Source organism: Lepidochelys olivacea (assembly GCF_965140295.1).
Source record: "Lepidochelys olivacea isolate rLepOli2 genome assembly, chromosome: 3".
In the NCBI taxonomy this organism is placed as follows: Eukaryota; Metazoa; Chordata; order Testudines; family Cheloniidae; genus Lepidochelys; species Lepidochelys olivacea.
In genome coordinates this window covers 26,658,746-26,685,072 of record NC_140413.1, presented here as the reverse complement: position 1 = coordinate 26,685,072, position 26,327 = coordinate 26,658,746, and the positions used below count along the sequence as shown (strand labels likewise).

Below are 26,327 nucleotides of genomic sequence, written 5' to 3'. Positions count from 1 at the left end.
GACTTTAGAGGCACATTTTAACAGGAATTGCAAACAATTACCTATACTGCATATTTTAATACTGGTGGTCTATAAAGTGTTTAACACAATGAATTTTTATAGTTTATATAAAACTATATACTGTAATATAAAACTAAAGTTTATATTTTTACAGCAGTATTGACCTTCAAAATTGCTTCGATCAAGCTTCCCACTCTATAAAATGAGTCTGCTTCATATTACTAGACAAGCTATGAAGAGAACATACAGAGTACTAACCATTAAACCTTCCCACTTAATACTCAATTAAATTAGCAGGAAATTAATTTATGCAGGGGGAAAAAATCAATATTAGCATATTATATCTATATTAGAAAAATTTCTACCAGACAAACATATCAATAAGAACAACATAAAAGCATCCATGTATTGCAAATTTTATGAAGGACCTCTGGAAATCAAATGGTCAGCTTTCAAAAGTCAAGCAGAGTAAAGATTTAAGACAAGAAACATAACAAAAGTATTGATTTTTTTGTAGGTTCTGTAACACAATACATTAGTGGGCACCATTAAAATCTTTGCATTTACTGATTACACCAGTTAAATTTGTCAGAGTATTTCTCATTCTAATTAAAAGGAATGCCACATACCAAGACAATATTGTGGTTTCATAAATATCAAATATGGGGATTTTCAGATGTATTCAGTATTGGCCTAACTTTGGAGTTCTACCATTAACTTTAGTACAATTAGGTCAACGCTGACTATTTTGGTAAAATCACACCCTAAGATTTTAATTTAACTCCCTGTGCCGATACACCAGCACAAATTGTGACTAACTCAACTTGCTTCAAAATGTTACACTGATGTAACTGAACAGAACTTAGCCCATTAGAAGTAAAAGCTAATGGATTTATGGGCCTGAATAGGCAATAATTTACACCAGTTCTACACTTCAATAATTAGCCTTGACGTACAACAACATAAATGAAAGAAAGATCACATCCTGAATCTAAATGGAAACCAAAAAAAGTTTAAAAGATACAAGGAGTCCCACTTTAAGATTAAAACACTGTAAACAGCACCCTTTCAAATAAAAAAAAAAAACAAATTAAGAACTTAATGTTTGAACTTGGCCCTTTACCCTAAAAGGGTAAAAAAGCAATTTTCACATATAATATTTAAAAGTCCTAAAAGCTTCATAATCATGTCATTAATTTTTTAAAGCCATTAATTCAGATGGGCAATTCTGTTTCTCATACGAATACATTAAACAAGGTTATTTTTACATTTTATATACATAACAAGGACTCAGCAGCTGAACACAAGACTGCACCTGCAAAATAGGTCAGCCTTCTGGAGACTAAGAAGATAAAAACAGGGGTGAAGTGTATAGCTCGTTAAAGTGAAAGACTTAATACTGGCCAGATCAGCTCAAGAGTCAAGGCAGCAACTTTGCAAGCTCTCAGTCCTCCTCTCAGTGGCTCTCAATCCTCACTGCATAGCCATACTCAAATAATGTAGAAATGGATTCATTGAAGGGGAAGGGAAAACAGACATAGGCCCAATACTACTTCTCACTGGCATGGAAGGAAGGTAGATATATTTTTTTCTTCTTTAAAGCAAACTCATCTGGAGTATTGTGTTCAGTTTTGGGCCCCCCCACTACAAAAAGGATGTGGACAAATTGGAAAGAGTCCAGTGGAGGGCAGCAAAAATGATTAGGGGGCTGAGCCACATGACTTATGAGGAGAGGCTGAGGGAATTGGGCTTATTTAGTCTGCAGAAGAGAAGAGTGAGGGGGAGCTTTAAACTACCTGAAGGGGGGTTCCAAAGAGGATGGAGCTCGACTGTTCTCAGTGGTAGCAGATGACAGAACAAGGAACAATGGTCTCAAGTTGCAGTGGGGGAGCTCTAGGTTGGATATTAGGAAAAACTATTTCACTAGGAGGGTGGTGAAATACTGGAATGGGTTGCCTAGCGAGGTGGTGGAATCTCCATCCTTAAGAGGTTTTTAAGGCCTGTCTTGACAAAGCCCTGGCTGGGATGATTTAGTTTGTTTTGGTCCTGCTTTGAGCAGGGGGTTGAACCAGATGACCTCCTGAGGTCCCTTCCAACCCTGATATTCTATTATTTTATGATTCATGAGACACACTCAGCTACTACGGCGATAGGTGGTGGATGAATATTCTAACAAAGGATAGGTGGGATTAAAAATCCCCCACACTTTTATTTGGCCCAAATTTGTGGTACGGCTGGATGGATGGATAATCAAACTAAATAATGTCTTAAAGTTACCATTTTATATACCCAACAAGGGTATCTGTAAATGTTCTTAAACATTTGAGCCATGCTCCAGGGCAGGTAGGCTGGAAAGAGTATTTCTTGGCACATGATGCTGGAATGCTGTTCAGGCAGCTTCTATACTACAAAATCATTTACTACTTCTGCTCCTAGTATGTGTTTCCTTTGGGGTACCTTAACATTGCATTAATAGAGCCTTACAAAATTCTACTAGCTCACTTACCCCCATATTTAAAAAACAAACAAACAAAATAAATAATCAGGCAACTAATATATTATTTTTTAGCATCATCATGAGGACAATGATGAGAGACAATGTTGCAACTGGGATGGTAAAGTTTCATGCGTATTTTGCAAGCTAGTATTAGACGCTTGGTCTTGCATTTAAGATTTTTTTCAATCAATGGCATCATGCAACACTAAAAATCTTCTATCAAACTCTTGAAGGGCTAAGATGGTCCCAAATGTGACCTTTCAGGACTTGATCAATTTAGTTAGTTTTCATTATTTCAAGGTCACCTAAACTCAGTCAAAAGACTATGGGCAAGCAAAGGTGGACATGAAAGATTAGTGGGAATAGAAAACAAAGACTGAGAAAGGAATTAAAAGAAAAGAAGATGTAACAAAAGCTAAAGAAAAACAAATTGAAAGAGATGACTGGGAAACTAATAATGAAAAAAGGGAGAAGAAAGTAAACTAAAGAGGCACAGAGGAAAAAGAAAAGAGGTGAAAAATTAAAGAAATCTTTGTGGATGAAAGCAGAGTCAGGAGCCATTGTCTCAAGAAGATCTTATATAAATTATGAAGAGAGGAAATAAAATTTGATAAGACTATTTGAGGAGGAAGAGGATATCCAGAAGTACAAATATAATAAACTATTTTAATATATATAGAATATACTGCGAGCCTCATACACATTTTGGCAATTAACTAGAGATTACTGTTCAGTTGGTTGCAAAAAAGCAGGGCGGGGGAACACAAGAGTCGGAGTTAGGATAAAGAAAAGCCAAGCTAATGAAATTAAAAGACAAAACAGTATAAGATGAAGTGAGCTGTTGCTCACGAAAGCTTATGCTCAAATAAATTTGTTAGTCTCTATGGTGCCACAAGTACTCCTTTTCTTTTTGCGGATACAGACTAACACGGCTGCTACTCTGAAACTTGTCAGTATAAGTAAAGTAACTCTAAAGGTTAGGCTCATACCCACAGAGAAATCCTGAGAAAGGTTGTGAGAGCATCCTAACATCCTACTGAGCAAGATGATACTACACAGGATCAGGTGGGAAAGGGGGAGAGAGATGGGGTGTGGTGTATGTGTGTGTGTTCATTCCTCCCTCCACGGTTCAGAGAAAGTGCACTGCAGTTCCCAAGCACAGAGTACACAAAGAATGTAAACCCACAACTTTAATTCTTTCCTTCCTTTTATGCACTAAATAGTGTTTCACTCTTAATGTTATTTAAATGTCATCTTTAAAATATTTAAATTACTGTACAATAACATCTACCTTGGATAAACTTCTTGCAGCTATATGAAAACTTTAAAACAGATTTTTATTCCTTTACTAGATGAATTTATCTGAAAGATTTTGAAGAGAGAAGGATAAAGCAGTACCATTAAAAATGACAGGCTTCATTTCACATACAGTAATTATGGCAAATTGGATATGTTACAGGTGATATTAAAACTGTATTCCAGTACAATTTTTTTTAATGACTCTGTTTTAGTAAGTGAAACAGGCATGAAAGAACCGTGCATATCACTCCAAGGTCATTTATAATCTGAACAAAATAAATCAATTCACCTTGAAGAATAATAATTCAACTGCAAAATACAGAAATGTTTTGCAACTAGGCTTTTTATCCTTCAACCCTGTGCCACAGGAAATTAGAACATAAGAATGGCCCTACTGGGTCAGACCAAAGGTCCATCTAGCCCAGTATCCTGTCTGCCAACAGTGGCCAGTGCCAGGTGCCCCAGATGAAATGAACAGAACAGGTCATCATCAAGTGATCCATCCACTGTCGCTCGTGCCCTGCTTCCGGCAAAAGTTCTTATGCTTTTCCTATGGAAATATATCTGTTTCATTTAGCTTTTACAAAAATATTTGCAATGGAAAAACAAAACGAATTCCACACCACTTTAAAAAAATGGGAAACACAAAAAAACTATTTACAATTTTAAATCAGGAGTTCTCCAAAAGGAAATCTACTGCAAATGTTGACCTCGATTGTCAATTTGTTTTACAGGAATATACGAAGCCATACAGCAATCTGCTAAAGAAAGAAACTTATTCTTTTTTCAACAACAACTTCCTGCAGATAAAAAAAAAAAAAAGACTCTCTCAAAGATTGTTTTCAAGGTAATTATGTTGTATGAATATTTTGGGCACCATTTCAGAGGTGTACTTTCCACTGCAGTTAGTGGGAGTGGTGAGTAATTGTCAAGGTTCCTTCCCCACTCTGAACTCTAGGGTACAGATGTGGGGACCTGCATGACCCCCTAAGCTTATTCTTACCATCTTAGGTTAAAAACTTCCTCAAGGTACAAACTTTGCCTTGTCCTTGAACCCTATGCTGCCACCACCAAGCGTGTTAAACAAAGAACAGGGAAAGAGCCCACTTGGAGATGTCTTCCCCCCAAGCCCTACACCCCCTTTCCTGGGGAAGGCTTGATAAAAATCCTCACCAATTTGCATAGGCAAACACAGACCCAAACCCTTGGATCTTAAGAACAATGAAAAAACAAACAAACAATCAGGTTCTTAAAAGAGAATTTTAATTAAAGAAAAAGTAAAAGAATCACCTCTGTAAAATCAGGATGGTAAATACCTTACAGGGTAATCAGATTCAAAACATAGAGAATCCCTCTAGGCAAAACCTTAAGTTACAAAAAGACACAGAAACAGGAATACACACTGCATTCAGCACAGCTATTTTACCAGCCATTAAACAAAAGAAAATCTAACGCATTTCTAGCTAGATTGCTTACTAACTTTTTAAACCAGTCGGAGAACACTTCAATCTCTCTGGTCACGCAATCACAGACATGAAGGTCGCTATCTTAAAACAAAAAAACTTCAAATCCAGACTCCAGCGAGAAACTGCTGAATTGGAATTCATTTGCAAATTGGATACTATTAATTTAGGCTTAAATAGAGACTGGTAGTGGCTAAGTCATTATGCAAGGTAGCCTGTTTCCTCTTGTTTTTTCCTACCCCCCCCCCCAGATGTTCTGGTTTAACTTGGATTTAAACTTGAAGAGTGGTCAGTTTGGATGAGCTATTACCAGCAGGAGAGTGAGTTTGTGTGTGTATGGGGGTGGGGGGGATGTGAGAAAACCTGGATTTGTGCAGGAAATAGCTCAACTTGATTGTCATGCACATTGTGTAAAGAGTTGTAACTTTGGATGGGCTATCACCAGCAGGAGAGTGAATTTGTGTGGGGGGGTGGAGGGTGAGAAAACCTGGATTTGTGCTGGAAATGGCCCACCTGATGATCACTTTAGATAAGCTATTGCCAGCAGGACAGTGGGGTGGGAGGAGGTATTGGTTCATATTCTCTGTGTATATATAAAGCCTGCTGCAGTTTCCACGATATGCATCTGAGGAAGTGAGCTGTAGCTCACGAAAGCTTATGCTCTAATAAATTGGTTAGTCTCTAAGGTGCCACAAGTACTCCTTTTCTTTTTGCGAATACAGACTAACACGGCTGTTACTCTGTAACTTTTTACAGGAGTTCTGAAGAGCATTCCTGATCTGTTCCTGGCAAAAGCATCACACAGACAGACAGACCCTTTGCCGCCCACACCCACCCCCCCAGCTTTGAAAGTATCTTATCTCCTCATTCGTCATTTTGGTCAGGTGACAGCGAGGTTATCTTAGCTTCTTAGCCCTTTACAGGTGAAAGGGTTTTGCCTCTTGTCATAAATATAAAGGGAAGGATAAACCCCTTTAAAATCCCTCCTGGCCAGAAGAAAACTCCTCTCACCTGTAAAGGGTTAAGAAGCTAAAGGTAACCTCGCTGACACCTGACCAAAATGACCAATGAGGAGACAAGATACTTTCAAAAGCTGGGAGGAGGGAGACAAACAAAGGGTCTCTGTCTGTCTGTATGCTGGTTTCTGCCGGGGATAGACCAGGAATGGAGTCTTAGAACTTTTAGTAAGTAATCTAGCTAGGTACGTGTTAGATTATAATTTCTTTAAATGGCTGAGAAGAGAGTTGTGCTGAATAGAATAACTATTTCTGTCTGTCTATCTTTTTTGTAACTTAAGGTTTTGCCAAGAGGGGTTCTCTGTGTTTTGAATCCAATTACCCTGTAAGGTATCTACCATCCTGATTTTACAGAGGGGATTTCTTTACTTCTATTTCTACTAAAAGTCTTCTTGTAAGAAAACTGAATGTTTTTTCATTGTTCTTAAGATCCAAGGGTCTGGGTCTGTAGTCACCTAGGCAAATTGGTGAGGCTTTTTACCAAACCTTGTCCAGGAAGTGGGGTGCAAGGTTTTGGGAAGTATTTTGGGGGGAAAGACGTTTCCAAACAGCTCTTCCCCAGTAACCAGTATTTGTTTGGTGGTGGTAGCGGCCAATCCAAGGACAAAGGGTGGAATATTTTGTACCTTGGGGAAGTTTTGACCTAAGCTGGTAAAGATAAGCTTAGGAGGTTTTTCATGCAGGTCCCCACATCTGGACCCTGGCGTTCAGAGTGAGGAAGGAAACTTGACACCTCTGGCCAGGAGGGATTTTATAGTTTTCTATACAGAAAGGTGGTTACCCTTCCCTTTATATTTATGACAGTAATGAACATCAGTGATGATCAAGCTGCTCACTTTTTCAAAATAGTTTCATGAAAATAGATTACATTTAAACAGTGTCTTTCCCTCTCAAAGGATCCCCAAAGTGTTTTTACAAACAAAAGGCATATTAAGACTCTTATGCAGCAAAACACTTATGCACAAGAGTAAAATGTATGTACAGATGGAGTCTTATTAACTTCACTGGGCTTACTCATGTTAAAGCTATAGACAATTTTCAGCTAATGAACTGTGGCTCATGTTCCACCAAGCCATCACATCAGGGACATAAGTAATACATTGTACCTTGTAATGGCAAGATTCTCAGACCAAATTCTTCAAGATAGCTAAGAGCACGAATGAGATCTAGCTCCTCTTGGATAGCACTGGGGCAGTCTACAATAAGTTGTAAACAGCATCTAAATAAACAGAAAAAGAACATTACAAACTTCATACAAGTTATTTATAATATATATAACTTTTTATATTTGCCTGAAAAGTGCAAAACAACAGTGATTTATTACACTTTTGGACTGTCAAATTTTTAAAAGAAATTGCATCATGTGACAGAGTTTTACATGATTTGACCGTTAGCTGACCAATGCTCTGCGACACTCAGAAGCACATACTAGTTACCAAATATCTTAGCTGGGTGACCCGTGATACTCATGACTAAATTAAGACACTAAACACCTAAATTAGGAAAAACTTAGGACTTCTAATACTCGAGCACATTTAATAAAACAGAGACACTGAGACATTTACATTTATTGAAAAATTTAATGCAGCATAGGGGCAAACTTCCATGCACCACTGTTGCTTTTAAGCTTTGCCAAAAATAGCACACAACGCTAAAAAGCTTGAGGAAAAATTACACAAACGCAACTCTTCCAGGGACTCCAGGCAGTTCATCCAGCAATCTGTGTTAATTAATAAATAAATAAAATTTCTGAATGAACAGAAATGATAGATTAAAAATTGCTGATGTACCAACTGAATAAGTGTTTATGAATAAGTGTTTTATGCATGACCAGATACTATTTCTCAAGTAGTAAAATGCATCAAAAATGATTTTTGTCTTTAAAACAACCTTTCATCTTATATGGTGCACAGTGAAGGAGGCATCACTCCACAAGAACCTGTGTATTCTATCATATGCTTATGCAATTTGTCATGTGGACATCTTCATATATATAGAATATTTGGTATATATAATTTGAGAGAGAAAGAAGGTATCAGGTTAAAAGGATGCAGTTGTGATAGATGTAAGCTAGCTTTGTTAATAACTGAAGAGTCAGATTTTCAAGAAGATTCAGCACATACAAGCGGGCCTAAATTTTCAGAAGTGCTTGCTACCCTTTAGCTCCCTCCGTTCTCAAAGAGAGCTGGGCACTTTTGAAAATCTGATGACCTTAGGTGCCTAATGGGAGCTGTTGTGTGTTGAACACTTCTGAAAATCCGGCCCAAGTCACATGCTTGTGTCCACCTATGTAACTATTCAGACTACAAGCATAACCATTTAGAATGTAATTGGAACAAACCCTTTCAATTGTGACTTAGGTCTACAGTAAACGGTTAAGTCGATCCAGCTGCATTGCTTAGGTATGTAAAAAATCCATACCCCTGAGGAACATAGTTACTAACTCCAGTATAGACAGTGCTAGGTCAACAGAAGAATTCTTCCATTGACATAGCTACCTCCTCTTGGGGAGACAGATCAACTACAGTGGTGGGAGAACCCTCCCATCCGAAGTGCTACAGTGACGTGGTTGTGCCGCTGTAGCGGTTAAAGTGTAGCCATAGCTTACGTCTGATCATCATTACTACTTTCTGCGGAGGAAAACACTGCTTAACTATCCATTACTAGTTAGCATGGGGAACGGTTACTGTCATGTACACATGGCAGATTTAATCTGCCACATTCTGCCTTCTCTACAGGCACATAAATCCCCATTGAAGAGCTTTTAATAATTAGATACAGCATGTGCACTTAGATTACTGAATGCATATGTAAATGGCAATATTCTAACAAATAGTTATACATATGTTTTAGCAGGAATCCATCGATATTTCTGCAGGGTATCTAGTAACCTTGGTATCTCAGAAATGTGACAATCAATCAATCTATTTTAAGAATGTACCAGTCTAGTCATTATGGTGTGGGGGTGCAAAAGTCAGCACAAACCCTATGGTTCAATTTAAAGTCTTCAAATAGACAGACCTGGGCCCTGCCCCAAAGAGTTTATAATCTGATCCAAAGCTCAATATTAACATGATCAAAAAGGGGGAAGGGACAGCTAACTCAATATTGCACAGGCTAGGCACTGCACAATTTGATGGCTCCCAACTGTTCCAACTCATTGTCTTTTGTGGAAAATAAAATCTGATGTCTTCAAATGCTACACAATTTAGCCATAGTTGCTGGGCTGTTTCAGGGAAGGGACACAACCAAAGTGGGTCCAGAGGAGGAATCTGAAGGAGGAGGACAATGGCCTTAAGGATTAAATCAAGGTATATACTCCATGTATATAAGTCAGTGCTGAAGAAAGTGTAGAGATCTTAGTGGGACAAACAGACAAAATAGATGTTCCAGGCTCACAGTACTGAAAAAAATCAATGTATCTTCTGTGAAATGTCTTCTCTGCATGCTTTTTTAGTTTTAAACAATCTAAATTTATACAAAAATCAATATTTACGATCAAAGTATGGCAGCAAACATAGAAGTATAATTCCCCCCAAACAGGTGAATATGAACACAACCAAAGCTAAATTGACGTAAACCAAAGTATCTGGCGGTCTTCACTCGACATGTAGAAGTTCACCTCCTCCCTCACATGGGTAACAGAAAAAAAATCTGTATGGGATTGGAGAGAGTGCATCACATATATTAAAATGTAGAGACAATGCCTTCCCCTAGAAGTCCTTCTATGCCACCCGCAGTCTCTGATTGGGTTTGGAAAAGAGAGAGAGAGGCATACCAATAGCCCACTCTTTGTTATGGTTATTTGACTGTCCTTATATATAAGGACCAGACAAGAGTCTGGGTCTTAAGCCATATTTGATCATTTAACTTCCAAGTTAGTCTCAATGAGTCACCCAGAGTTATTTATTGGCTTACTCCCACCTTTCCCTAGAATTTTAAGGGAAAAACCTTGAATATGCAAAATTCATTAGCTTCTTTTCCTACTCAGTACTTCACAAAATATGTATCTGCACAGGTAATTATTTATACTCCATCAATAGAAATAATAAGTAAACTGTTTTAAAAATGTACAGAAGATGTTTTTATTTATTAATACTAAACCAAGCTCTGACCAAGAGGGATGAACCTGGTCTATTTGGTTACAAAAGTGTATCCCCAGTCTGTGTCCAACATCAGTCTATCACTTCTAAAATAGAGAAAAGGCTGGGGGGGGGGGGTGATCAGAACTGCATTTTCAGGCCCTTTTAACAACTTTTTTTCCAGTTCACTCATGGAGAAACCCGATTAGTTAGCGGTGGCCCTAATTATTCATGAGAATAAATGCATGGTTTGCTGACCTATACACTCAGTAAGTGTTCCACTAAAAAGAATAAAACTTCCTAATATCAAGAAAGTGAAATCAGTTATTAACTGTTCAACTGTAAAGCACCTGAATTACGCAATTAAAAGTTGTTTTTTTTGATCGCTGCAAAAACTGATAAGGAGCACAAAGAATTATTTTTATAGGCCAACATGAATACTGTGCCTTAGAAAACACTAACTTATTTAATAATTTTTCCTCATACTTTGGTTCATCCACTTAGATGTAATTAAGTAAAAAAAAAAAAGTTTTGTTGATTCTATCTTACGGGGGAAGAAAGAAATTAGTCTGAATTAATGTATACTTAAATAATAACATAAATGGAATAGAAAATTCTTAAATAGTAAGGAAACACCAGATAAATTAAGTCATTTGTATATAAAATTAATATTCAGGATAAGCCAAGGTATAAACCATAGTTGGGGTTGGTCCTGCTTTGAGCAGGGGGTTGGACTAGATGACCTCCTGAGGTCTCTTCCAACCTTACTCTTCTATGATTTATTTTCAAAGTAGGAGACATCAGATTCTCTTACCTATCTACATGTACCTCATAGACAAGAACCATTAAAACACTATTATATTTAACATTTCAGTGAAATGATCTCTCACATTAGATATAATTATCTTGTGATGACGGGGACATCTCTATTTCTTTCAGAGAAAAAAAAAAGTTCCTAAAAAGAAAGGGATGAAGTACAGCAAGGCTGCACTAAAAGAAAATAAGGGAAATAAAGAAGGAAAGAAAAGGAGATGAAATTGAAAGACTGAAGAGAAAAATGATTACTTATTATTCGCATTGTGGTAGAATCCAGAAGATCAGGGCTGTACCAATAAAGAACAAAGAGATGGGTCCCACCACAAAGAGTCTGAGACAGCGTCATATGGACATGAGGATAACAAGGAAACAATGAGAGAATGTTGATCAGCATGGTAAGCAGCAGCTATTGCTACTTGACCAAAACAAAACAGATACACACACTTTTATATCCTCTGTTCAAGACTCTCACAGCACTTTCCAAAAATCACTGAGATAAACCTCAGAACACCCAATATTAGAGGTTGGATAACTACTTCCCCTTTACAGATCAGAAACTGAAGCATAGAGTACAACAAGACCCTGGACTTGACTTGAGTCACAGCCATCTTGTGTATGGACTTAGCATAACCCGCAGTCATGTTGTATGCTCAGCCACCGTAAGTTGAAAACAAAAAACTACAGAGTCAGGAGAATTCAGGCTTGACTTAGGCAGACAGATAGAAAAGTATCAGCTGCAGCATTACGAATACGGCTAGATATATATTCACAAAGTCATAAGAATAGGGAGAGAATGGACAAGCTAACCTTGAATTTCTGTAGCTTCTTCCTGATAAAAAAAAATATATGAGGTTTTGCTGTTCTAAGTGTATCCCACTAATGAAGCACAAAGATAAGTAGTCCTTGAGAAGTTATTATTAACTGTGAAAAATACAAAAGCTAATGAGTAGGTGGTCTTAGGCATGTGAACCACTGTACAGTTAGTGGGTTTTTTTGCATAGCTACAATTTTAGTAAAATAACTGATTAAGGCATAGATAAAAGAAATCCTCATTTTAACTATATAATAAGGGTCAGAGAACAAGCTCATTGGAACTTAACTCCAGGATACAGCTCAAGACCAAAGTTGCTAGGATTTTTTAACCCCTGCATGATTAGGTTGTGTAGAAGCTGGAGACCTGGACGAGATCAGATCCTGACTAGGAGACTCTGTCTGCTTTATTGGGAAAGATGAGCATTAGATGCTTGGCATGTGTATTCTGTTGATTGTTAATTGGTAATAAATACATGTACATGTTTAAGAATATTTACTGTATGACAAAGGCTCTTTCACTGGGAGAAGGTCCTGTTAGCCCTCAGAGGGCCACTGGGCCTAGGGATGGGTGTGGGAGCCCCAAATTGTGCAGGTAACATGGAGAGGACAAGTGACTTGGTCACATAGGAAGTGCAAGATGCTGAACACATGCCTAATTTTAAGCACATTAAGTGGGGGGAGGGGTTGTTTGTTTTTTACATTTTTTTAATGTATGTTGATGTGACTGAAGCTGAAGTAATTATTCTGGTTATTTGTATTATGATGATTATTAGTATTATAACACCATCTAAAGGTCAGGGCCCGATTGCGCTGGGCACTGCACAAACAGCTTTCCCCTCACACCAGAAACATAAATTTGACCAGATCAGTGAATGAAATATCCTGGTTGAGTTCTGTCTGGATACCAATTTTTTTCAGAAGTTAATGGACAATCCATGCTGAACTTCTCTTCTGATGGCCAGGTTGTTAACTGTAGGTGCTTCAGGTCCAGATGAAAGAGGCATCCCCCAGCTTTAAGAGGTCAGGTATTTTCTTCAGGTGCAATGTGAGATCCTTAGCTCTCTAGTAAATCCAGTGGAGGAGTAGGATGCCTTCAGCTTTCCCCTTTTGTATCCTTTCGGTGAACTGTCTTGAAAGGAACCAGATTCTTCACTGTCCAGGACATTTTTAACATTGTAACAGAGAAGCTTTGACTTCTTGCTACTCCCTGATTTTGGAATGGATATAAACACTCATGCCTCAATCATAAGCCAACTTCTAATGGGAGGTAGGAGGAAACTTCCTCTATAAGTATCATAATAACCCACTACATGGTTTCTTTCTCACTATCACAGACAGGATACCAGAGATGATAGAGCACTGGTCCAATTCAATATGGCTTTTTAAAGACGAACATGTTTATGAGGGTTGAAATGAACTAAAGAATGTGTACTATAAGATTTTGGAAATTTGTGTTCCATATATACTTGTATGTAAAGGTCTAGACCGACCTTTTTTGTCTTGAAGCGTGTTGTTTGTCCTTACCTGCCCAGAAAGAGGCATTTGGATGTGATCTCAGAATAATGCCTAATTTTGCATTACATCAAGTGCATGGTTCTATGTCCTCAGAAGGCATTTCAGCAGGTGCATTTTGAGAAACCCACTCAGGGGATGAAGCTGATACCTAACACTAGCAATTCTAGCCTTTGGATGACTCCTCGAGAAATGACTGATGTAACCAAGTTCTGAATCTCTACAATATTTACCACTGTGGTAAAATTATGGCCAGATCCATGTCTGGTTTGATCTCTGGATCAGCAACTCTCTGCACTGAGATCAAAAACTCCTTGATTTTGAAGAATTGGTAGCCATGAATCCTTTCCAGAAGCTGTTCATTTATGAACTGGTCTGTTTCTCTGGATGGAATACTGACTGGAATGTTGTCTATGCGTGGGAATAAGTGTATAACATGCAACCTGTGTCTTGCTGTGACTACCACAAGCCATTCAAGATTCAGAGTGCAGAGGGTAAATCAGAAGGAAGACTCTTGCACAGGAGTTGTCAGCTCTTCTATACAAATGGTTTTTGTCTTTGTCAGAGTATTTTGTTGGGTTGGAGGAAAATTTATCGAGGTTTCTTTGGAAACTTGCTCCAGATTTTTCCCTCTGCGAGGGTAATAGTCCCTTCTTTGGTACCCTTGGTTTCAGTAGCAACCAATGGGTTGCTCTGCTGGCTTCAACAGTAAGGGTTGAGGTGCCTCTGCAACGTCAGCTTCTAATTTCTCTGTTTCCCCTGACAGTTCTTCATTTGGAAGCATAAGATATCCAATTAGGATGAGCGATGACCATTCACAGGTATTACATTACTTCCGTGTAGCCACCAAGGTAGAAGCCATTGTTCATCACAAATCACATCAAGAATTTGACCAAGACAGAACCCAAGACAGCTCATTCCAAACAAGGATCATATCCCTAGATGATGATCCACTTGCCTGCCGCCAAGTAAGCTTTCCTTACCAAATATATGAAAACCTTTTGATTTGAATGGCTATAGGCAAGGCTTTTAAATCGTTGTGCAGTGTGTCATGAATTCTATGGGGTCATTTGGAAGGAAGTTCCCTTCTGAAGGTGTAATTGTCTTTCACTGGTGGTCCTACAGCTGCACCAACCTTAGGTTCCCAATACGTATGAAATTTCTTTCATTTTTATATAAACATTTTGGTTTAACATTTAGTTTAATCGGACATCCTCATTTGGATATCATGTGCTCTGAAAGGAGGCATTAATAGGAAAATACCTATCTAATAATCCTTGAAAGGGATAGTACTGTATTAATATTAGTTTCCTTGCAAGCCACTGACATGCTGTCCTGTAAGCGTCCTGTAGTTTTTTGCTTTTGCTCCATATCTGGTATTTCTTCCCATGCTGTTTGTAGGGGAGAGGCAGTACACGATACATCCTGGCATGGCATTCATGTAACAGCTTGTTAGCTGTCCCCAGGAACCTAAAACGCAGCCTGCCTGCTGCCCCGGGCGGGCTAGCACCCAAGTAAGTACTGCAGGAGTAACCCAGTACCACTCAGGGTTTTACTGAATCCATCAGGATCAGTTTGAACATGGGAAGATATTTCTCACTTGCCACCCAGTAATCCCATGATGGTGCAGCTTTGTGTAGAGTGGAATCCTCATGTGCCTCTGTTCTGGTCACAGACTGCTTGACGTGCTCCTGAGGCTTTCATGTGGAGCCTGAGGATGGGTGGAGAAACAGAGAGACCTCCCCACCTTCCAGAGTCTGCGCCCCTTTCCGTGGACATCAAGGGGCTATGGCTGATGGTCAAAATGCTCAATTCCCATTCTGATGCTGCCTGAATTCTGAGCCCCCTTTCCCTTTCAGAGCCAGGGTCGTGGAAGGGTTCCACATGCAGTAGGCTGCAGTCTGAGGCAGGGATGCACAGGAGGAACTGGCTCTTCTGCATCCCCAGACATGCTGCTGGTGAGGGAGGGGCACAATCCATGATACAAAGCACTTAGAGAGACTGTGTAGGAGAAAAGCCACAGCAAGCACTTCCTCAGGGGGAAAAGGACTTTCACTCCACTTGTTCATTAACAATATCAGTCTTTTCCTTGCAAAGGATACTTGCTTTTGCCTCTTTGGGACTCAGTCTCTGGGATTTGCAGGACTTACTCCTGAATATCATGAGAATCCCCCAGTTCACAGCGGGAGGAATGGGAGCTGTGTAGGAGCACTGCTTCTTTCCCCAGGGAGCAGAAGACCAACTTCAGTATCTGGAGCGGGGGCAACTCTGGATCCTTCCAGGCTTTTTCCCCCTCCTGTCCAGCTCTGTTATGCAATTTACCTCCTGAGCTGGCTGGATAACTTCTTCCTCCTCCCCAGACTTTCTCCCATATACTCAGAAGCTCCTTATTGGGCTTTCCTCTGTTGGAGCATTGTTCATTGGAACAGAGTGGGGACCTGACATGCCAGTCCAACTCTGAGCCCTGTACCCTGGCACTGCAAGGGCTGGCCATATGGGAACAGGCAGCGTATTCTTCCCCCTTCACAGACCCTCACATAGAAAACACGGCTTAGATTTAATCCAGCTGTTTGTGGGACAGCCCTTTCATGCCCTAGTGTTGTCAGAAGGATCTGGCAGGGGGGCGCTGCAACAGCAGATCCAGGGGGTTGAAACCACCATATTGCTATTTACCCAACGTAGGGGAGGAGGAGGAGGAAGAGAAGTTGCAATTGCACAAAAACAAATAAAAATAAAGTTTAAAAAACAAATGGTCAGGAGAAATGAACTGCCACCTGGTTACACTGCCAGAGGCAGAAAGGCTGGTAGCCTGAGGTGAAGGGCAGAGCTTAGTCCTGGCGCCTCCTGCAACAACATTGAACTGTCTCCACACTCCATAGATGGGGAGGTTTAGCCCATTAGGAATCAATGAGGTGAGAAGCTGTGCAACAGAAAGCAACTTATCCCAGCCAGACAGCTTCGTGTACTTTCACATCTTCAAAGCTGAATCAGAAGATGAAATGCACGGATCTCCATCTCATCACAGAGAAACTCAGAAAAAAAAAATCCAAACACTTAATGGTATTGCATTCTTCTTCTCCACAAACTCTCTCCATTACCGTCTTGCTTATGGCATCCCTTGTAATGCTAGATGTGACATAGGGAGCCATTCTAGCAGCCAGGAGTGCAGAGATGCTCCAGCAACACCCCTTTCCTTCCAACTATGCCCCACTAAGCCAGTTGTTGCAAAGGAACTAGGGGACTCCTCAGAGAAGCTATGGTTACAGCCCTTTTTTCCCCACTTGCTTTGCACAAGGGCACAGAATGTAGAGGGGAATCTGGCCCAAGCTCTTTTTCAGTAAAATTCATCATCTACTACATTTAAAACAAAGGAATTAAAAGGTGAAGAGAGAGAGAATGTGTTTTACTATACCTGGCCAATTCCATGCAGCTATCAGTCAGACTGGTAGAAGAATTGAAGTATTCTCTGCCAGCAGCCAAAACCAGTTTGATGCTTTTCTCATAGCTGACTCTATATCGTGGTTTTCCTTTTGAGGCAACACTAACTGGTGGATCCACTGACCAAACACTGCAATGCATCATTTGCCCAGCTAGGTGTATATTTTCTAGATGGCTTGAACATAGAAGGCTTTCAGTAAATATCTGCAAAGTAAGATGGGTAAATTTGTTACAGTAGCTTCAACCAAAAAAGTGTTTAGTTTTCTGTGGGACCAAGCCATCTGAACATAAAGGTTCCTTGTAATATGTTGGGAGAAAATGAATTTAAGATGTATCTGAAAAATTATTCCAGGATTAATATTTGCATAAATAATTTTTTTAAGTATTTTAACCACAAAAGCAGAATTAAGACAATTTTTTCTATCTTTCTCTTTTTGTTTTTTAATTGCAGTTCAAATTTAGTTCTGCTACCACATTAATTGTTAAACTTCAGAATAAAACCTTTAGTGAAACTCAACAAGATTAATTTAAAAAAATTCAAAAGATAACATCTTGCAATTTCAAAATATTTTACAACTCAGAATTGACCCACACTAGAGACAGAAGTTTTGAGGTGATTATTTTTTTATTTGTTTTTATAGATGGGGCTTAAAAACTAGAAGAATAAATTTCTACAGTGTAATTAATATTTTTATTAATAGTGTTATATATAGATAAAATTTAGATGACATTTGTGTAACAATATGCATGCACATTTATAAACAAAAAGCTCAAGCTTCAAAAAGGGCCACTTCTTCCTCCTAATAGATTAATTATGTTAGCTGCAAATTTGAAACTGAACAAACGCATGTTTTGGATGGAAATTTAAAAAAAAAAAAATAGTTTGCTGCTAAGCAATACCACAAAGACAAGTCTTGATATCATCAAGATTTATATAAGTGCTTAACTTTACACACTATAAGCAGTCCCACTGAAGTGTGTAAAGCTAAGCACTTGCTGAAGTCTGATCTCCATGCTTTTGCCCAGGTGCAGTTTTACTGACTCCTCCATCATCATCTGCTCCTGAAGAAACATAACTAGAGATCTACTTAAATCGCAGCGAAATCACACTTTTTTTGTGGGTTGGGCACAGCATAAATAGCAAATTTCACAGATGTGTTCATACAGTAAATATATAAAGTATTGTACTGTACTACTACTGGGCTTGTCAGCCACCCTGGATAAGGGAGTCTGCTAAATCAGGGGTTCTTGGACTTTTTTTGCTGGGACACCCTCTCAAAATATTGCAGGCTGTGAAGACGAGGCCCACCCTGACTTCTGCGCTGTTGCTGGCAGCAGCGCTGCCTTCAGAGATGGCCACCCGGCCAGCAGCAACCACTCTTCAGCCACCCAGTTCTGAAGGCAGCACAGAAGTAAGGGTGGCAAAACTGCAGCCCCCACTACCACAGCCAGATTTCAAGAGGAGACGAGATTTCATAGTCCATGACATGTTTTTCACATCCATGAATTTGGAAGGGCTCTAAACATAACACATTTAGGTTCATAACGAACATTGGAATAATATTAGAATTCCCATTGGGTTTTATTTTTTAAATTTTAAATCAAGACTAATCTTCAAAATACAAAAATCTGAATGTTAATATATCAAGATATTTGCCATGAAACATTTAACTGTTTTAGCCTTAGGCCAAAAAGCTGTGATTATTTAAAATGTACTTAAACTGCATAAATACTCTTTAAGAATAACTCAAATCAGTGAATCATAGTTTTTCCACAAAGTAAGAGACCAGTACAATCCTAATTAACAAGAGCAAAATAAAATATTTGAACACTATTTATTATAATTTTGCATCCATCAAAAGCTTTTAATTCCATGACAAACAAATTAAAATGTTTCTGAGTTAGGAAGATTTTTTTTTGCCCCAAAATTTAGTTAATTACATTTAAAACAGTGCATCTGTAAGCAACATCTGTATTTTTAGAAACTCAGATACTATAGTTATGATCACCACAGAAAAAACTTTACATAAAATATAGTTTATTTTATTCTTTCAAATCCATATGTCAGGAGAGAGTGAGCTCTACTGGAAGCACACATAAGACTATATAGAGACCCAGAGGCGCCTCACCCCCATGACAACAGGTTGCAACAGTCTTACATATGCCCTGCTCCAGTGCAAGTCAAACAACAGTGAGATAACCATATCCAAAGTTGTGTGTCTCATTCCTACACCTAAAACCTTTGAGTAGGGCATAGCACATATGCACACTCAAAATTGGTGTTAGATTTTAAAAGCAACATGATGACATTAGGGATACCTGCAAAACAGGTGGCAAGAACAGAGCTACAAAACTAGTAGAAGATTTTGATGACCGAAACACATGCTAAAATAAATCCACCCACCTACACTACACCACCAGTAAAAATGCTGTCACACACTCAACAAAACAAGCACTGTCAGATAAAACTTTTTTATGTGGTTCTACAGGTCTTTTGAGTTGTCTCTCTATTCAGCTTATATTAAGACATCAAGCAGGAAGTTTCTTCTTCCCTCTCATAGCAAAAAGCACAATGAGATGTTCAACAAATAAATAAAGAACTAATACTTTGGATTCCATGACACCTTCCATTCAAGAATCAAAAAAGAACCTTATATTTCAGAAATGATTACTTCAGTTTCACTTCATGAAATGTAGATGACATCTAATGGATAGGCATACCAGACACAAAAGGATTAAGTGATATGTCCAAGGTCAGATAGGAAATCTATGGCATTAACTTTCTTCCTTTTGTGGTCTAATGGTTTAGTGTTCTTAAAAGCACCAAACCACTAGAATGTGGCAGAGGTCTTACAATTCTCCATGCAATATTTCTCAAGGGAAAGCCGAAATATAGGCAGAGAGTAGCTACCACAAGGCTGGCGATAAACCATTTTAATCTCCATAAAAATATCTGACTGGTAAACAATTCTTAGTATGTATGAACATAGCAATTTGTAGATAATGATCTAAGGCAAAAAAGTATCTATATTTGTTGATTTATAAATAAGAGAATAGACGAAAAAGCAGATTGTTGGATACGGGTCCCATGCTCCAAAAGGATCCCCAGAGTTTTTGTTTCAATCAAATAACACAACACACTTCACAACAAAGTCCCAACACAAACGTCCCAACATTGATGCAGAAGCCCCCTTACAGGGCTATTCTTTTTCGAAGGCCATGCATGATTTTCAAACAAAAGATATTAATTTACCAGATCTGAGTGGTAATGGAAGATACAAATACAATAGAACCTCAGAGTTACAAACACTTGAGTTATGAACTGACCAATCAACCACACACCTCATTTGGATCGGAAGTACATAATCAGGAAGCATCAGAGACCAAAAAAAAAAAGCAAATACAGTACAGTACTGTGTTAAACGTAAACTATCAAAAAAAAATTAAGGGACAGCAGCCTTTTTCTTTTGCACAGTAAAGTTTCAAAGCTGTATTAAGTTCAGTTAAGTTCAGTTAAGCTGTAATGTTCAGTTATAAACTTTTGAAAGAACAACCATAATGTTTTGTTCAGAGTTACAAATATTTCACAGTTGCAAACAACCTCCATTCCCAAGGTATTCATAACTGAGGTTCTATTGTATGTTCTAGCTGCAACAAAATATGCATACTTTCAGTCAAATGAATAATCCAACTGTTTTAATTATCTAGTCCATTATTTCACAAAAAACAGGAATGTCTTCTAACATACAGAGTTTTTCTTGACATGGCTTAAAAATGTATAACTGTAGAAAAAAGTGGCATATTTCAATTTCTAGTTTAAGTCCCATATGCTTTTTTTCCTTTAATTCCTTCAAAACAGTTCAAATTTGCTTTCAGAACGTCTCCCAAGAGCAAGAGAGACTGGCAGCTATATGCAATTAATTCTGTAAACTGTAATGAAAAAAAAACTTACAATAATATAAAACTTTCAAAAGATGTCAAAACGTCAAGATAAGTAAGCCTATGCATAGTGTAATCTAAATGCTGAACTGTAGTGTATTAAAGTAAATATGCAAATAAACAGCACATATCAAAATAAATTCAACTTCAGCATAACAACATATGCAGATTATTTTCTGCCGAAATTGAATTTCATGTTTCACTTTAAATCAAAGAGGAAAATATTTATACACAGTCCTGTAGGTACTGTGGGTGACATTAAAACGCTTGGCTGAACACAAAGTTCATGTTTAATTAAAATGTAACATTTAACAAAAATATAATTTATCTTTAAATTACTTTTATTAGTAATCACTGGCCTAAACTTCTATTTATTAAGATATTTATGAATCAAAAACTATTGATCTTATAACTCTTATGTTCCTCAAGTAACTTTAGTCTTTTGATTTAAATAAAAATAACCTCATGCTGAGGGACTGACAGGAGACTACATGGATTGCTGATGAAATGTATCCAAGGAATTCCCTAACAGAAACTTTAACTACATTAGTTTCAATAGTAGAGTTCACAGATAGCCAGTGGGTAATATTTCAGTACAGCATGTGAATATTTACTCATGTCAATCCCGGTAACACAAATGAGAACAGCAGTACAACCTGAGACGATTTATTCTGATATCAGTTCGTAGAATAAAAATAGAGGACTGGGTAGAAATCACCTCATAGCAACTGTCAGGCTCTAAGCACGTGTAGACATTCTGCTGCATATCCAACATATCCTGCAGTAACCCTTTCCAGTGCATCTCATTGACTGGAGGCTGCCTAAATAAATAGAAAAAAAAATCAATATTTATTGTCCCCCTTAATGGAATGTTAGCTGAAGAAAGAACAAAGGGAGATGATGCTAGAATTCATCATGTGACCCGACATACCACAATTTTGTTTTTTTAAGTAAGCATTCCCAAAATCCTCCGGTGATGAGCTATTTGTTGAGCTATTTCTAACAGCACCCAAAAAAGTTGGGTAATCATAACTCTGAGACATCAACTCTGCAGTAAATTTAATGTAAGCTACCAAAAAGCCTGACATACATTACCTGCAACCCATGGAGAAGGCATTATTATTTTTATTTAAATTTTATTTTAATTTGGTGAGATTTAGATGGCAGGATTCTACTAAACTGTCTATTGGTTCACTATCTGCCCGACTGCTTTTTGATTGTGAATTAACACTGATGTTAGCATTTTCTCTATATTCTTGATATTAAATTATTTAACTGAGCACCTGACCCTAATAGGTAAGGTAGTAAGACATGGACGTCCAAGAGGCAAGGTACTTTTCTTCTACGGCACCTTCTTACTTTAGGAGGAACACTGATTTGACCTTTCCAAACTATTTAAAAACTCTTAAGAGGACTTTCAGCACGCACCAGCTATACACTACCAATAAGGACTGACAGAGCTTTTCTTAGCAAGAGAAGGAGTAATTACAACACAAAAAATGCTGCTTTTAATCAAGGCTTCAGCAATCTGATTTCTCTGTTCTCAATACAGGATGTACAATAACTCAGCTACAGTAAGATAGAATATGAAAAATAAGAGTTTTTTTTCCCAAATTAAAAAAAAAATCACTAAAAGAAGAAACAGCAGATTCAATTATTGCTAAATACCTGAACTAAAAATTACTGAATAAAAAAGCTCATAAGAAAACCATGTGAAGCCAAAAAAATTCTGAAAGATGCTATTTCATAAATTCTGCACCTTCTGTAAAACAGAATTAGTTTTAAAGGATTTTATTTCCAGGACATTAGTTTTATTGTTCATTTTTAAAGTAAAGTATCTTCTCTGCCAATATGCCTTTAAGCTTGCTTAACTGAACAAAACACAACCATACTGAAATCAGTCTGCAACAATTCTAGGAAGAGGTAGTATTTTTAATAACAACAAAAAGCAGTGAAGCGCTTATAGTCAATGTTCAATTTCACGTTAACAAGTTTGTTCTATGAATATTGTGTTAAAGCTGAGAGAAAAAAGTACCATCATATTTGTGTATAAAGGTGAAAATGAGTACTTGTGGCACCTTAAAGACTAACCAATTTATTTGAGCATAAGCTTTCGTGAGCTACAGCTCACTTCATCGGATGCATACTCCGATGGTGAAAATGCACAATCTCTGAACATGGATATTCTAAGCTGCCCAACAGTGTCAATACTCACTTGCGTCCTGTGTGCCTGGTCAGCCTAATCATAAGCTTCTCCGCTTGCTCTGGGCTGTTCTGCGTATCTTTTACAAATGACACAGGTTTCTGAAGTCCATGCTTCTCCAAAATTTCTGATACACTATAAATATACAGTATAAATCATTTAGCATCTTGTCATTTTCTCCTGGATTAGATCATCATTATTTGTATCACAATATTGCCTAAAGCAGTGTTTCTCAACCTTTTTGATACCTGGATCCAGGGTTTGCTGCCTTCCTAAACTGTCAGGGAGCTCTCAGGGACTGGCACGAGTCCACGGACCGGTCGTTAAGAAACAACGGCCCAGAGGCTTCAAACAAGATGAGAGTTCTATTGTGCAAAGCACTGCACAGACACATATAGTGAGAGTCTCTCCCCCAAAGATCTTACAACCTCAACAGACAAGTCAGACAGAAGGTGGGAGGAAGGAATTATTAGTAGGGACCTTGCAGATGAGGAGCCTAACTGAGACTGAGAGAGAAGGTAACTTTGCAAAAGTCATAAATAAAGTCTATGGCAGAGCCAGAAATTGAACTCACATCTCCCAAATCCCAAACTAGTGCCATAACCACATGAGTATTGTCTCTCCTTCAAACAAAGAATACTTTCAGTAAATATACCACACTGGCAGCTAACAGCAATATTTTCAGCAAGTTCTTGAATTTTATACAACCTACAAGCATTATAAAATTTGATTATCAGAACATACAAACTTTTGCTAAGCTACAGGGAGCTGACATTACAACAATATCATTGGAAACCGAAAAAACCCTGCTGATTACTTCCCTTCTTAGACTAACCTCTTCAAGTCATTTTTGTTATGCTTCTCTTCCTATAAATACTCAAGACATTTGAAACTTGGCTTCGAGGAGAGGTCCTCAATCTGTGGGGTGTGCCCCCTAGAACATTCAGGGTGGGTACGGCTGGGGCCCAGGCCAGCCCCCATGGAGGACAGAAAGGGTTTGCCACTCAGCTCCATACTGGCCCAGAAGCGGAGCCCTGGCACCTCTCACAGCCAAGGCACCACTCTTGCCCCGTTATGGCCCCAGCCTCAGCCCCCTTACCCCTGTCCGTGGCCCCGCTCCTGGCCCCAATTTCAAGAGGTGGGGGCAGCGCAGACAGAGCTAATGGGGAGTGCTAGGTGAAAAGTTTGGGGACCACTGGCTTAGAGGCTCAGATTTGGCCTAAACCCTTTTGTCCACATTATAGATACTCTGACTGCCGTTCCACAGATAGAGGAGCGGTTCAGCACTCCATTCATATCCTTTGCAATACTAGCTTTGATATCTGATTTGGGGCAGTAGGAATATGTTTTGCAGGAAGAAAGTTACAACCCAAATATTGTAGAAGAACTCAACATTCAGAAAGTATTTTCCCTCTAGATTTGTAGTGAAGGGTTTGGATATGACCTATTATCCTATGCCATGGTAACCTGTACATTATTGTACTAGTCCTCCAATAAAACATAATGAACTGTTGATATGGTTGTCACGGTTCCTCCCCCACTCTGAACTCTAGGGTACAGATGTGGGGACCTGCATGAAAAACCTCCTAAGCTTATCTTTACCAGCTTAGGTCAAAACTTCCCCAAGGTACAAAATATTACCCCCGTTATCCTTGGAATGGCCGCTACCACCACCAAACTAATACTGGTTACTGGGGAAGAGCTGTTTGGACGCGTCCTTCCCCCCAAAATACTTCCCAAAACCTTGCACCCCACTTCCTGGACAAGGTTTGGTAAAAAGCCTCACCAATTTGCCTAGGTGACTACAGACCCAGACCCTTGGATCTTAAGAACAATGAACAATCCTCCCAACACTTGCACCCCCCCTTTCCTGGGAAATGTTGGATAAAAAGCCTCACCAATTTGCATAGGTGACCACAGACCCAAACCCTTGGATCTGAGAACAATGAAAAAGCATTCAGTGTTTTACAAGAAGACTTTTAATAAAAAATAGAAGTAAATAGAAATAAAGAAATCCCCCCTGTAAAATCAGGATGGTAGATATCTTACAGGGTAATTAGATTCAAAAACATAGAGAACCCCTCTAGGTAAAACCTTAAGTTACAAAAAAGATACACAGACAGAAATAGTTATTCTATTCAGCACAATTCTTTTCTCAGCCATTTAAAGAAATCATAATCTAACACATACCTAGCTAGATTACTTACTAAAAGTTCTAAGACTCCATTCCTGTTCTGTCCCTGGCCAAGACGACTACAGACAGACACAGACCCTTTGTTTCTCTCCCTCCTCCCAGCTTTTGAAAGTATCTTGTCTCCTCATTGGTCATTTTGGTCAGGTGCCAGCGAGGTTACCTTTAGCTTCTTAACCCTTTACAGGTGAGAGGAGCTTTCCCCTGGCCAGGAGGGATTTCAAAGGGGTTTACCCTTCCCTTTATATTTATGACACGCCCCCCAAATCTCAGCTAGGGTGAAACACTGGCTGGGATTTCTTCCTGGAGCTCTAGGAAAAACAGAGTTAATAAGACACATGCATCTCTAAATATACTACCAAGTACATAAAGACTAACAATATTTTCCACATCTCAAGGACGATTTTAACCAGTTGATTCTGGGAAACTTTCACGGGAGAGTGCATCAGCCACTTTGTTAGAAGCTCCTGAGATGTGTTGGATGTCGAAATCAAAATCTTGGAGAGCTAAACTCCACCGAAGAAGTTTTTTGTTAGTTTCTTTGACGGTGTGAAGCCACTTTAGTGCAGCATGGTCGGTTTGCAGGTGGAAACGCCGTCCCCAAACATATGGGCGTAGCTTTTCCAGAGCGTAGACAATGGCATAACATTCTTTTTCAGTGACTGACCAGTTGCTTTCCCTCTCAGACAGTTTTTTGCTGAGAAACACTACAGGGTGGAATTCTTGACCTAAGCTGGTAAAGATAAGCTTAGGAGGTTTTTCATGCAGGTCCCCACATCTGTACCCTAGAGTTCAGAGTGGGGGAGGAACCGTGACATGGTGGCAGCGAGGTTACCTTTAGCTTCTTAACCCTTTACAGGTGAGAGGAGCTTTCCCCTGGCCAGGAGGGATTTCGAAGGGGTTTACCCTTCCCTTTATATTTATGACAATGGTAAATGGTTTTTACCTGAGAATTTGTTCCAGTTCATCTACCTTGTCATGAAGAGTTTTAGTTAAGTCTGTTTCCGGGCTGTGACGGTTTTAAAAATAAAAAAAAAACATTGCTGAATGCATGATCC

At 38.7% G+C, this 26,327-nt stretch overlaps 1 protein-coding gene across 1 annotated transcript in view; it reads right to left on the bottom strand.

The window, feature by feature from the left end:
- NBAS (NBAS subunit of NRZ tethering complex) overlaps positions 1-26,327 on the bottom strand; it is a 407,958-nt gene that overhangs the window by 249,388 nt on the left and 132,243 nt on the right. The window contains exons 27-31 of the mRNA XM_084622071.1: positions 26,216-26,278; positions 23,091-23,213; positions 21,594-21,696; positions 16,911-17,140; positions 7,382-7,494 (exon numbers count right to left, since the gene is read on the bottom strand). Coding sequence (XP_084478197.1) covers positions 7,382-7,494; positions 16,911-17,140; positions 21,594-21,696; positions 23,091-23,213; positions 26,216-26,278 — 632 coding nt within the window. The remainder of the gene's footprint in view (positions 1-7,381; positions 7,495-16,910; positions 17,141-21,593; positions 21,697-23,090; positions 23,214-26,215; positions 26,279-26,327) is intronic.